General features: G+C 46.1%; 2 protein-coding genes across 4 annotated transcripts in view; one reads left to right on the top strand and one right to left on the bottom strand.

Annotated features, from left to right (window-relative positions):
• LOC133354595 (glycoprotein-N-acetylgalactosamine 3-beta-galactosyltransferase 1-A-like) overlaps window positions 1-9,787 on the top strand; it is a 46,024-nt gene extending 36,237 nt beyond the window's left edge. The window contains exon 3 of one of the 2 annotated variants that reach the window (XM_061571561.1): window positions 9,629-9,787. In XM_061571561.1, the coding sequence (XP_061427545.1) occupies window positions 9,629-9,652 (24 nt within the window). In that variant the 3' untranslated portion in view covers window positions 9,653-9,787. Of the gene's footprint in view, window positions 1-2,803; window positions 6,183-9,628 lie in introns of those variants that run through there. The other variant, XM_061571560.1, reaches the window with a different exon arrangement.
• LOC133354594 (methyl-CpG-binding protein 2-like) overlaps window positions 6,255-13,981 on the bottom strand; it is a 36,244-nt gene continuing 28,517 nt past the window's right edge. For both annotated transcript variants that reach the window (XM_061571559.1, XM_061571558.1), the window contains exons 2-3: window positions 9,598-10,005; window positions 6,255-8,284 (exon numbers count right to left, since the gene is read on the bottom strand). In XM_061571559.1, the coding sequence (XP_061427543.1) occupies window positions 7,405-8,284; window positions 9,598-9,998 (1,281 nt within the window). In that variant the 5' untranslated portion in view covers window positions 9,999-10,005 and the 3' untranslated portion in view covers window positions 6,255-7,404. The remainder of the gene's footprint in view (window positions 8,285-9,597; window positions 10,006-13,981) is intronic.

Here is a 13,981-nt window from a genome sequence, read left to right as displayed (position 1 = left end):
CGGGAAGCCATGTTGCTGTGCGTCGATTGGCAGGCCCTTGATGGTTTGCGACACATCCAGAGTTGAGTTTGTGCATTGCCACTCTACAATGGCATGCACAATGTGGCCGTCTAAAGCAGTGCTTCTCAACCGGGGGCTTGAAGTGATGTATTAAATTACGTAATACGTGAGTCATTGGTGAATAATCACGTATGAATCTGCCAATATAACTGCAATAAAATTTAAATACATATGGTAACCTCGACCGATATAAAAGAGCTTTCTCAATTTACTGATCGTCAACAAAGTTGCTTCCAATAGTTACCAACAAGCGTGGACAAATTGCGTCATGCATGCTGAGCGTCCATTGAATTTTGTAATCGCTTGCAGTTACTTAGCTAGTTAGGATACCTCACAAAATAGACAATTGGTTAAAATATTGATGTTCATTTTTCATACATTTACTTATCATGTATGAATAATTAACATACTCGGTTAAAACACAATTTAACAAGGAGGGGTACAGCAGTAGCCCAATAAGGTTGAGAAGCACCACCTTTCAGGACTGGGGCGATTGCTCCCCAGTGGACAGTGTCTGTCCTCGATTTGACTTTGGCGATCATCCTCCAGAGACGTTCTTGTCAAGTTAGGCTCCAGCCAAGGGCGATGACGAGGTCCGTTGGGTGTCGGTTTGTGACCTTGGTTCGTTCCAACTCATACTTTTAGGGATGTCCGTGCGCACCAACTGCTTAGGTGGAAGGTTGACGATCATGTTTTTTTGTTTTTGGTTGGGAGAGAAGTGCTAGGAACATGTTCCTTCGGAGTGGGCAGGTAGGAACTTGGTTGGACAGCGCATTCGTGCAAGTTGCGTGGGGCGGCACTACATGTGGTGCTGAGCCCGCCCGAAGCGCTCTATGAAATACAAATCGAGGGCGTGGCTATGCACGACAGACAGACAAATAATCCCTGGTGGGCAGTGTGGAACTGTTGTTCCTACCTGTACTTGAAAAAAGATTCCAATGTTGTGAGAACTTCATTCTGGGTGGCCTTAATGTCTGGCAGATTGAGATCGGTGCTTCGGGCAGCCGATGTCAGATCAGTGGCCGACACAGATGAGCGCGAGAAAACGACAGGCAGGTCACGGTCGTGTATACGTTGACCAGTGATGGCGCAAGCACGGACTCTTGCGGGTCAAGCGGCGGCTGGATGGGTTCCCTACGTCAGCGGTTCTTAACCTGGGGTGCACGCATCCAATATGGGTGCGAGATGCCCTTTTTGGGGGTGCGAGAAATGCCAATTTTTTTATAGAAGGTAAATCATCGAAACAACTACAGTGGTACCTCGGTATACGTCGTAATTCATTCCAGAAGGTAGGACTTATACCGAAAATGACGTATACAAAACGAATTTTTCCCATAAGAAATAAAGGGAAAGGAAATAATCCATTCCAGAGTATAAGAAATGATATTTTATATGGCATATTATACATTAATGGGGTTGTATAAAATAATTTAGACACTACTTATTACTAGAATGCATACATTAATTCAAATAAATGCATAAATAACTTAAAATAAATTGAAAAAAAAAAAAAATTGAGAGGAGTTGGTAGCCTACGAGGATGGTGGTGAGGAAGGGGAGGAGGAGATGGTATTTTTTGGAAGGAGAGTCCCCTTCCATTTAAACTACTGTACACGCACACTGAGCGGCGCTTTGTTTCAGTCGTGAACGACAGGATTTTAGGCTATACGCGGGGACTCATCGCGACCCATACAAGTTCTAGTAAGAAGTCGTATCCCAAGCAATTTTTGTCTCGTCAAAACACGACGTATACCAAATTCGACGTATTCCAAAGCGGTCATATACCGAGGTATGACTGTATTTTGTTTCATCAAACCCTACGTATTTATTCACAATGTATTTTTTTTACGATCGAGAATCAAAGGGTGCAAGGCTGCGGTAAAGTTTAATAACCACTGCAATGAGGACACAAACCTGCGGCGGTTGCTAAGCGGCGCAAGCAGTGACTTCGCATCGAGCGCTGCTTGATAAGAGGGGAAGCGTTGGAATGGGGAACATTGGGGAGGGGAGGCCATGGAGGACGTTGAAGACAACGAATAATATTCAGCAGGTCGGGGATTAGATTGGGAGATAGATCCGAGGGTTGGATTTGTATCATTCATTTGCCAAGTTGTCGAGTATTCCATTTGCATTGGATTTGTCATGACATACTCACGCAGGCAATGTTGATAGCTACTGCGGTGACGCATGAAAAGACAAAATCAGGGAAAATGTACGTTATTTGAAAGTAAGATTAACTAGAATATTGGAAAAACAAAACCAAAGTGACTAATTATTTCCTCTTATTTCTGACAATAAATGTTTAAATAATTGGAAATATGTACATTGACGATACCACTACTGCATGGCGTTTTTTTGTCACAAATACAACCTCATAGGTGACGATTTTTGTATTTAAACATGTAAGCACCACTCAGCTATGTAGCTCTTTTTCATAAGCGACCTGGCCACAAACGATAGCTCAACGAAGTGACTTACCATGTGGAAATGTATAGTTGCCAAATACTCTAAATGCACGTTGATTCTAAATGGAGGGAAAACCGGAAGAAACTGAGAAAAATACACGCGACCACGGGGAGATACACACGCAAACTCAAAATATACAGCAGGTGTCAGGGTTGGGGTTGAACCCACGACCTCATGCATACCAGGCGAGGTAGTTAACATCTCCTAGCCACCGTGGCGCCCTGACAGTGCGAGAACCGCCGTTGACTGTTCCGCCGCGCCTCCCCGTGGCTCGCAGGGTCCCGACTGCTGCTCGGACTTCTCCATCTCGTTCCACTTCATGGCGCCGGAGTGGATGTACGCATTCGAGTACTTCGCCTACCACCTGCGCCCATACGGCTACCAGCATCGCCCCACGCCCATTCGCAGAGATTATTTGTGGGACTCGTATTAATAACTCTTTATGTGAAAGTAATCCGTGATCAAGCGGCGGAACTGCTTTGTGTGTTTAGTTTGTTTTCCTTTCCACCGCGCACCTTCGATTAGCACGGTTGGCTACGTATGTGAAAGAAGTTCAACATACATACACACATAAAGACCCATACACTCACATGCAGACCCAGTCTCACACAGACACCCATAGACTCACAGAGACCCATGCATCAAAAATACTTTCTTGAGAGCTTCTTTTTGTGTTTAGTTTGTTGTCCTTTACCCACACCTATGATTAGCTTGGTTGGCTATGTACAGTGCAAAAGAAGTTCAACATACATACGTTGATTGCATACATTGAAAATACAGATTTAAGACGTCACCTTTTCCACTGTAGACCAAATCCAGACATGTTTCTCAGTCAGCATGGGGTCTATCAACACTGCAGTATTCTTCAATAACGTTAAACACAGTACTGGTACCAGATCTCAGCACAAATCAATTCTTGCCACCTGAACTGAGACACCAATTCCCCCACTGCCAGCCAGATGGAAAGCCTACAAACAAAACCCTAAATACAGATCTGCAGAACAATAAAAATCGGTTTTATGGCGGTGGGGTAAAAGCGAAATTGTAGTTTGGCGAAGTAACTTTTGAAAAAACTATTTTCACAAACGACTAAAATTGTTATCGGATGTAGTTTTCACTGCCTCAATTCAACACACAGAGGACAGTCAGGGGCATTAATTGGGGACCCCGTTAGCAGCGGGCGGTTGCGTGGGATCCAACTTTTGCTGCTGTGCGGTGGCATCAGAAAGTCACCAAACTGCCAAATGACAAAACGCGCAGGCGTATAGAGCTGTGACCTTGCACGAACGTTACGTTAATACCAAGCAGGGAGTGGCGGCACACAGCCCCTTCACCCTACAGTTTGGAGGTAAGGGTTGGTGGATCATGCAGAGATTTTGTTGAGTCTCCAAAACTGGCAGGAGTTGCAAGGTGACAAGTGGGTTGGACGAAGCAATCTTTGCAGGCGATTTAGTGTTGTCCCCCGGTATGCGGAGGGTTTTAGGGCACCGCAGGTTCCTTCAACATGCAAACAAGATTCCTGAATAGCTGCCAAATGTCACGATGCAGAACCCTCCTGAACAACAGCATTGGGACTCACCGACGCATTTCTGGATGAATAAATGACATCGTGATTCGGGTACAAAACCGACAAGAGCACGCCCAGTGTATAACTCACAGGCACAAGGCAATCAAGGACTTGTCATGATTAATTCTTAAAGAGATGCACCTCGGAGGTGATAGCGCCGAGCCAAAGTTGTGGAGCTCCTGGGTTAAAATACGATTTTACAGCCTCCTGTGATTAAACCACGTTCTCAAGTTGCGTCCCATGCTCTCAGCCCAGTCACAACAATGGAAGCATAAAAAGCCATTGTGTTAAAAACATATTTTTAACTAATTTAGATAAATTCCAGCCACGATATGACAAAATTATATTTCACTGTCGTGCAATGAACATCACCATAGCAGCATATGGGAAAATGCAATCCCGTGGGTGAGCGAGGTAAAGTAGCTGCTACCTGCAGGGTTTAGAGGGGCTTGTGGGCACCACCCTCACTGGGGGTCGCGCCACTCTGCAAGCATGTGAAAAGCATTGTTGCCTGACATGACGCCGGTAAGCAAGCAGGGAATAAAACTTGGAAAAATGAACAACGCTTGCATGCACTTAGGGAGGTTAGTTAAGTATATACCGAGGTTTTACTGTGACGTTGGCAGTGCACTGCATCCATGGGCGCCAACGCATATAGAACCGTGTGTTACGCAGCACTATTGTTTGTAAAAAGCTTGTGGTGTAGGGCTCTAAATAATGCATCAACCTAGATTATCTTTTTAATTAAGAATATGTTACAAAGTACTTCAGTGTTGCAAGCATTTTTGCAGCTTTGAAATCGCAAATATTTGCTGCAGCAAAAGACAAATTAATTCAAACCAAACAACCGTACTTGCCGAAGACAAATCAGTGAAATGCCTGCCGACAATCACCACAGGACGGCCATCGCTTTAATGCATCAAGTTGTCCTCGGAAACACTAACGCAGACTTCTCAACACGTAGCAGCAGCAGCCGCAGTAGCAGAACGCAACGACGTCCTGTGAATGGATCGTCCACTCCCACCAATTTTTAGAATGCATACGATTGTTCCCGATGACGTTTGTCGACTACGTTCCGGAACGTTCGGCGTTCCGGAATGCTAGGCTGTCGGAAGACGAGTCCACGCGGTCGTCTGCCACGGCGAGCATTTCCGCAGACGTCCAGAAATACTCCACACGTTCAGAACCCAAACATCCGCACCTCTTAGCTTTGACATTCCTCCTCCGCGAAGACACTGCTGGTGCAACCATGAACCATATCAGAACATCAAGAGGCCGATGAGCACATTACCTTCATGAATGGAAAGATAAGCCACAGTCGTGCGATCGTGGCCATGCAACCCAAACTACTGGACCATACAGTAAACCCACTGTGGTCTGTGCTGCTTCAACCGAGGAGGAACAGCAGAAAAACGGCACGAACTCTCTCCTGAAGCCCTCTCTTGGCTAGCAAACCTCGACGTTGGCATTCAGCTCGTAAACACATTGCTGCTGCCATCGTGCGACAGAAACTGGCGTGTCATTGGGGATTGAGACAAGAGGCGTTGCAGGATGCTGCTGGTCATGCTTAGGATCACCTCGTTGACCTGCAGCTCAAAGCAAGCCAATGCAAACACCTTTATAATGCGGATTGGCACCTCGCTTTTAAAACTTAACTTAATAAAAGCCAAGATGTTATCCATTAACCATACGATTTTGCGAAGGGGTCAATTACTTGGAACAAATGTTGCTTCCACGCACTATGATGAAATTCTGCTTCGCCAACAGCGCCAGATTTCCCACAATTGCGAAGTAGGGGTGCATTCTGTGGACAAAGTTACTATGAAAAGCAGTCGTGTGAAAATGGAAACGCAAGAAAATATAAAATGTCAAATTTCCCATGTCTCTGTAAAAGCTGCGCGTTATGGATGGACTGTTGTAATGGTATTAAAAGTGAATTTTAAAGGTGCGACTGAAGACTGTCTTCATGTACATGAAGACAGTCTGTGTTGGTGATGGCAAGTTATGTTATGTTGAAAACCAAGATGAAGCGATCACGACCACACCTCAGTCACATCCATCCTGCCATCAGATCTGCATCCATTGCAGGCAAAGCCTGGACTCCTGGGCCCGTGCTTACAGGACCACGATTCTGCTGTGCAATAAACGCAATCCACCTGCATCAAACTTCGTACGTTTATTTACATACAATGCTACAATATCCAGCAAGCTCTCAAGATTAACTCAGTTTAGATACTGTACAATAAAGCCACATAAATTCAGTATAGAAAAACTGGACACTGCAAAACACGAAATAGCCTATAACATACTCTATATTACATTTCAGTGCTTCCTTCCAAACATTTTTCAAATGCATCAAATACAGCTTTAGACTTGCTAGCATTCGATGTTTTTAATTGGATTAATTTTTTTTGGCATGAAAACATTAAATGATTTGTTATTTTAGATTAACATGTGCCGATATCTCTTGTATTGCTCTAAAATATAATAGATATCACAATACACAAATGTTACTAAACGGACACCACAAAACTTAATGCTGAATGCTAGCAAGTGTAACAATAACATCCATTTGTTCATAAACAGTGCAGCATAAAAAGAGCAAAAAAACTACATTCTTATTTTCCATTGCACATGTGATTAGTCTTATAAAATACTTCGCGTAAGTTTCTCGACTGGTCAGTTCAAAACTATAGCAAATAAATACAGTACGAAAAAACCACACCACAGAAAGGCCTCAAGGGTGCACAGCGTCCTACACTGAGCAATGAAATATTGCAACAGGTTTTGCTTGTAAATAATGAGCACTACACATGTCACCATTGCAGACTGCAAAGCTTTGCGTAGCTCCCATAGACGTAACGGTACTTATACACTGAAACACTGAACTGTAAAATATGCAGAGTACACGGTAACCTCCTACAAAGCAACGTGTCACACGACTGTCTTAGACGGGCTGTGTACATAGGCTGACGGATAAACATTGCCGGTTACTGATTTTGCCACTGAGCACTAGTTATATGGAAGAGAGTGGCACACTGGCACGTAACTTAGTAACAGATGTGTCTATGCCCTTTTCTCACTACTAAATGCAAAGACCACAATAATAGACGGTATTGCGGGAGAAGACAAGAGTCTATTGTTCGTGGAAGCGTGTGCGTGGAGAGCTCTATTATCGGATATGTGTTCTCATACAGGAAGAAACAACCGGGCAGCACATTCTGGGATAGGCAATCTTAGCAGCAGGTCCCTTTTAAAGGTTACAGTTCTCAAGTTATGATTAATAAATGTGTGGGTTCTCTCACGTCGCGTTACGCACTTCTGGTCTCTGCCGATCGTCCTTGGTCCAACTGCGAGGGCGAGGAGCTGCTGTCGGGAACGGCCACCGCCGATTCGGATGGTTGTTCCTTGAGCTTGTTTCCATCCGCGGGCTTCCTGACGGGCGCCTCCGACCGGACCGGTGCATTAGAGGAGACAAAAACTATCTTCGGTTTGGGCTCTTCTCGTTTCTTGGGCTTGTCCACAGAGTTGCTCTTAGACCGCTGCTTGTAAAACTTAAAGTTGACCTTCGGTTGCCTGTCCTCAGGTTCACCGATCTGAGGCCTCACTTCTGCGGCGCTTCCCACAGTTGCCGACTGAGGCGCCGTGTATTTGATGACGGTGGGCACTTCTTTTATAACCGGCAAACCCGCTGAGAGATTCGCGACCTCCACTGTTTTCTTTTCCTCGGAGACGGGCAGCTCAAACTTGGCCTTCTTCGGAGGTGGCCGAGGGGGCGGAAAAGCCTCCGCGCCCAGTTTGGGTTTGCGACCGCGCTTCCTCTTCGCCAGCATGAGCTCTCCTGCGGCGAGCACGGCAGCGCTCGGGGGTGGAACGCTCCCAACTCCGGTGTGTCCCTGCGCCAGAGGGTCGATGGCTGGCTGGCTGGGTGGTCTGCCTGGCAAGCCTCTACCCCGTCCCAAGCCTCCAGTCACCTTGCCCCGGCCCCTTCCTCTGCCCCTACCCTGCCCTCTTGTTGGCCCTGTGGCCTTCGGCGATCTGGGCATGCGTGGATAGCGGTTGCCTCTCCCGTCGGACCTGCCTCGTCCTCCCACCGTGAAGTCAAAGTCTTCGGGTTTCAGGATCCCCTCCCCTACCTTACCGAAGTAGACCCGGAGCTCGGCATGCGATCGGAACTGCTTTCCCTCCGGGCTGAAAGACACAGAAGGAATGTGTACGAGTTACACAAGGGGACCAGTGTTACTAGATTTAAACAAATACATTTAAACAAACGTATCCTAAATAATAACTCAAAACATTTTATTTGCACCAATGTTTCAGCTAACTTTTAAATACATGGTTTAGAAGGGTCTCTTAAGAAAAAAGTAGAGCAAAATTAGAATACTTTAAACTCGATCATCCCAATTAGGTTTTTTTCCAAGTGTAAAACTCTGTGGCGAGTTCCAAGCCCGTTACAATCAGGGCTTTTCCTGAGCCAAGATCCAATGCAGTCCATGAGAAAACGTACAATATAGAGATATCAAATACAAGCCCACACATTTTACTTGCATACGACACTGCCCTCTGTTGAACATGCGGCAACATAGCAGGCTAACTCAGTTCTACTCGCACAAAGTGTAAAAGTGTAAGTTTCCTATTGTGTGTCCGTTTCAACACTATAATAGGGTAGCGGTGCTAACATTTGCGCCTCGCAGCTAGATGGACCTGAGTTCGATTCCCGACTCGGTCACCTTTCTGCGTGGAGTTTGTATGTTTTCTCCACCTGTTCTGCATGGGTTTCCTCTGGGTTCTCCAATTTCCTCCCAAAACAAAAAAACACACAATGTAACCAGGATTAGCCAAACATCCGAATGCTGAAAAATTACCCAAAAATTACTTTATTGGGATCGCACAGCAGCAGCATTGCCCCAATACTGAAAAAGACTTGGCAGGACCCTCCTGAAAAAGTATTGAGACTTTGTGAGGTTTTCCTTGGAAAACAAGCGTAACAATAATAAAACAATCTGTACAATATAACCATGCTAACCTACTGCCACGTTTTGTTCCTGGGCTGTTAGAGCCAAGACATGTGTGTGCATATAAAGAACTTAAAATACGATTTACTCCTGTACATACGTACCTAAGTTGTATGTTGTCTGACACACGTTTGAAGTTTTCTAATTGTCCTATTTGCCAATCTCTTATAATAACCTTGCTCAATTCAAGAAACATGTTAACTTGTATTTCTTATCTACAAACTCTGATACAAGGTTTGTTGGTGCCATTTACCATGGGGGCAATTTCTCTGCAACTGTGTTAAAAATAACACTTACCTAAAAGGACTTTGCTTTCTTTTGGCTGCATCCATAAGCTCAGTCATGGAAAAACAAAGTTGGCCATGACTCGCTGCTGCGTTTGAGGCTGCACGTGGTAAGACATGAGCGGGCCAGAGCGCCACGGCCATTTGGATTCCTTCCCGTGACGTCCGCCGCTTTTTCGGACGGTTCGCGTGGGCGTGCACGCACCTGAATATGTAGACGTCGTATTTCCCCGCAGACCTCCCAGATTTCCTCTGCTTGAGCTTGCGGAGCCAGCCCGCCGGGAGCGACGGGTCGTCGTGCATGGGGGGTGCCGGGCCCCTGCTCGCCCGTTTCTGCTTCTCCTGCGGAGCCTCCGAGCCCGCGCCCCGGACAAGGCCATCACCGGCCATGCCTCCGCCGGTGTCCCTCGACTGGGCGTGATTCCTCCTCTCCAGCGCCAGCGCTCGCGCCGCGTCGCCCTTCCCCTCCATGCTTGCATCACACTTCCCCTCCGTGCTCGGCGTTGGTGGCATCGGCGCCGGCAGCTCGCTTTCGCTCACCGCGTTCTCCTTAACACCTTCCTCCTGTCTCTTGGTTTTTACATTCTCGTGGTCCGAAGTCACCATTTTCTCACTAAAGAGAGCAGAATTGTGTACGTTTGCACAATTCATTTCACAGACACATTCATCAGAATCAGAATATTTATTTATACTGGAGGAATCTGATGACCTAAAAAGCTCTTTTTCACAGATGTCCAGTCAGGGCGGATAAGAACGTTACAACAACAAACAGTACAAAAACATGATTGTAGTACAAAGTACAAGAAAGGTAAACATCACCAAACACATACAAATAAAACGAAACCATCCCCATCCTATCAGGCAAAGCCCACTGAGGTCATCCTCGTATCAGCGATGTGTGGCTGCTGATCATCGAACAAAGACGGTCACCGCATCGCAGGTTTTCAGATGCGCTTCTGCAGCCGTCTGGAACGCTCTTCCTTACGATATTAGGAAGCTGTTGGAGCTTTACACTTTTAAATAATCTAGATTGACAAACTAATTTCTTTAGAACTGCTTGTTGTTTAGCTTGTTGTCCTTCGCCGCACTTCCGATTAGCACAGGTGGCTGCGTGCTGTGCGAAAGAAGCTCTACATACGTACGAATGCTTTCTGGGGCTAAATGGTTGCAATGTGTTGGACACGGTCCCTCAAGGGCCAACCGCCACAAGGCAATATGACTCAGATGACGTTCCTGTTAAACACACTGCCTTGCTCTGTACTGTTAAATTTCTCACATTTTGTGCTGCCAATATGGAACCGACACACTCGGCAAATATTTTTCACTCTTTTAAAAATTCCCCCTCCAACACAGACGTACACAAATATAAATGGAAAAGCAATTAAATATACAGTTGTGCCTTACGAGCCGAGCAAACCAGGGGAGACACCACGGCAAATGCGCGCGCGGACATGCACAGCGGAGCCACACAGACTTTTATCTGCTAATCTGTGCTGGCAACAGTAGAGTAGGCGGGGGAGAGTAAAGGCAGCACCTGCCTGTGGAGAAAACTGCGCCACATGATGCCAATCGGAGAGCCATCCGTCCAGGCACGACCTCGTGGGGAAAATCAGCCACAACCCACGGACTGCACACACGGTTAACTTTCAGATTTTATGAGATTTCACCTGACAAGATACATGGCATTGTAAACACCGCTAGGACAATGCGCAGTCATTCTCAATCGGGTGTTTTTGGTCACGATCAAGCACACGATTTACCCGTGGCTGTCTAAAACTGTGCTGTCCCAGCTCCATGGACCTCAAGGTAGCTGAAGTGACTATCCAAGGGGTGTTTAAAATAATTAAGAGTCAAAAAGCATGAGCTAGAGAAGAGCCATACAATCCGATACTGTATACATGTAAAAGAAGCTTCTCAATAAAATGCAGGGTTAGCTATGGCAGATGCACTCACAGCCCCATCGAGTTGGTACGGCATCACACAACCCCGCATCAGCGTCCACGTGTATGAAGTGTTTCCACATTAACGGCAAACCCAACACTGCTGCCTCGGTCAGAATAAACAAGACCCTGAGAACCCCTGGTCTAAGTGGTAACCCCCCCATGCCAAACACCACTCTATGTGGTGACGAGAACAGTGAACGACAATGCTGAACGTATGATGGCAATATTAAAGTTGTGGTTGAAAAAAGCAGGAGAGGTACCACTGAGTGTGGTGGTGGTGTTGTCGCCTGTAACTTCAGACAGGGCTTTTGAATCGTGCAGACAGTGGGGAGCGGGAGTTCTACAGTTAGCACACTGCACTACGAACCCGGCAACCCGAGTTCGATTTCCGCTCACGCCCAATACCAATGACCTGAATCTGTCCTGGATCTCCCCTAGGTCGATTCAGCCTCAAATAAGTACCTGGTGTGATGTGTAAACATCGCCACTGGGGAGACAAAGGCGCCCAGGTGTGGTGCTGGCCAACCACCCCCTCGTGTACCATGTCAGCTTTCGTAGGTGCTCACTAACAGCACTTGCCCCAGCAGTCTGCTAAAAGGCTATATGGGGGTCTTTGTCCGCAAGATGCTTGCACGGCAAAGATTGAGATGCCACCGACTACCTCGCGTCCCTCATCCCGCCCCGTACCACGGTATCAGTCAATGATACTGTACTTCTGGGTACAGTATACCTGCAAAGGGCCAAAACTAACCCCCGCGATAGCTAAATTGGAACACAAAGAGGTTGCCCGCAATAGGTAGAAATCGCAAAAGATAAACCCACGAGATTCAAGGGTCTCCTGTACAAGAAGAATGGAATGAGTTGTGAAAATATTTCGAATTACAATCCAATTCAAGAAGGCGCTGTAGTTTATTTGCAGACTTTTTGTAAAAAATGTTTGTTCACGAACCCAGGTGTTGTATATATAGGCCTTTTTCAAAAAGTTTATAATAAAAATAATTCTGTCAATATTTTTTAAAAATAATAATCGATTAAAAAAATAAAACAAACACCCTCAACCCCGCTACCTCCCACCAGCCACACCAAACATCTGGAGGTCATAAAGAGCCATTAAAATAATAAACTCCGGGGCAAAGAGGGGTTAACGAAGATCTGGGAAATCTCCAGATTGTCAAAGGACCGCATGACACGACCCAAGAACGTTTGGACGTTTCACAAACATCTCCAGAGCCGTAAAACACAGGCACATAGCAGAGACAAACGGGCATTACAACTGGCGTTTTCTTCAACGGTAAAAGTTCTAAACTCAGCAAAAAGAATAAATCGACGTTATAGACTACTGCAGTTATATATTAGTGGCTTTATTATTATTATTACTTATTTTATTTCACCCTTATTCAACTCAAATATATATATATGATTTCTTATTGTATGTTTCTATCAACATGACTTTACCAAGAGAACCAAGGAATTTAAATTCCAGCAGTTAAGAAAGCTTAAGTGAAAACTTAGTTATATATCCAACCTCAGGATATCAAATTAAAACTCGAGACTAAAAAGCACAGATCCCTGTCGACACGGATGGAGAGCAACAGCTTAATAAAACCCTCAGAATATCTGTGGTAAAAATTATGATACATCACAAATCTTGGGGTAACTCAAAAGAGATACAAGAAAAACAGGTCAAACGCACAAGACCAGATAATATGTATTCCATGGAATCAGAGCCTCCCCGGCCACCTTTGTCTTCCAACAATTTTACAACACATGGTAGCCATAAAATACGATTAAAGGCTGCCTCCCCTCCCTTTTTAGCAGAGATCACGGAGAAGGGGGGGGATGCAAACAAAGCATACACTTTGACAGAAACAGTCCGGGGTCACCAATGGAAGAGGGGGGGGACAACCAGGCGCCTGCGGTGACAGAGAGCATTTGTTTTTTTTTCCCCTCGCAAGAGACACGCAGAGAGGGGAGCGAATTTAAGATATAACCAAAGGCGCAGATCATGCAAGAGGCTACTACGATAAGCGACAGAGAGTACTGCGACGGGCAGGCTCCGGGGCATGGCCTCGACATTAGCAATGGGTGTCGTGTCTCGCAGATAAGAGGGGCGAGGTGATGCTCGGTGCTGAGTTCGGCATGGACCAACAGAGTATCGCTGAAAGTTTTATTCTACATTTATCCTGATGTTTTGAGTCGCTTGCAAAGTCAAGGATTGCGATAAGTCGTATTGTACTAAGCTTTCACAGTTGTTTAAGAGGTGTGCAAATACAATTTTCAAGTTTTGAGAGTGAGTGCAGCTCCCACGAGCAGCTGCAGCTCGAGTTGAACTGACGAGCAACGTCAAGCAATCAACCTCGAGAAAGGGCGGAAAGCGCCAAGCATCGACCAAGCTGCACACGCAATCGTGCACTGCCAGAGAGCACGGAGCAGGAGAGAGCACGCAGCAGCGCCACCGAGCAAGGGTGTCAGCTGCCAGCGGACAAGCGGCGAGCGCTATTGAGCACCTTCAAAGTCAAGCGTCGTACCGACTCAACTCATCCAGCAGGGGAAAGAGCCTGACCAGCCGCCCGTGAGGAAGAGGAGAGCGCCGGCGAGAGAGCCGTGGGTTCGACCCACGCACACACCGACCAGCATCAGCTGGGA

Source organism: Lethenteron reissneri, chromosome 48, assembly GCF_015708825.2.
Source record: "Lethenteron reissneri isolate LAM-NWPU_2019-01 chromosome 48, ASM1570882v1, whole genome shotgun sequence".
Classification (NCBI taxonomy): domain Eukaryota; kingdom Metazoa; phylum Chordata; class Hyperoartia; order Petromyzontiformes; family Petromyzontidae; genus Lethenteron; species Lethenteron reissneri.
This window is presented reverse-complemented; position numbering and strand designations above follow the sequence as displayed.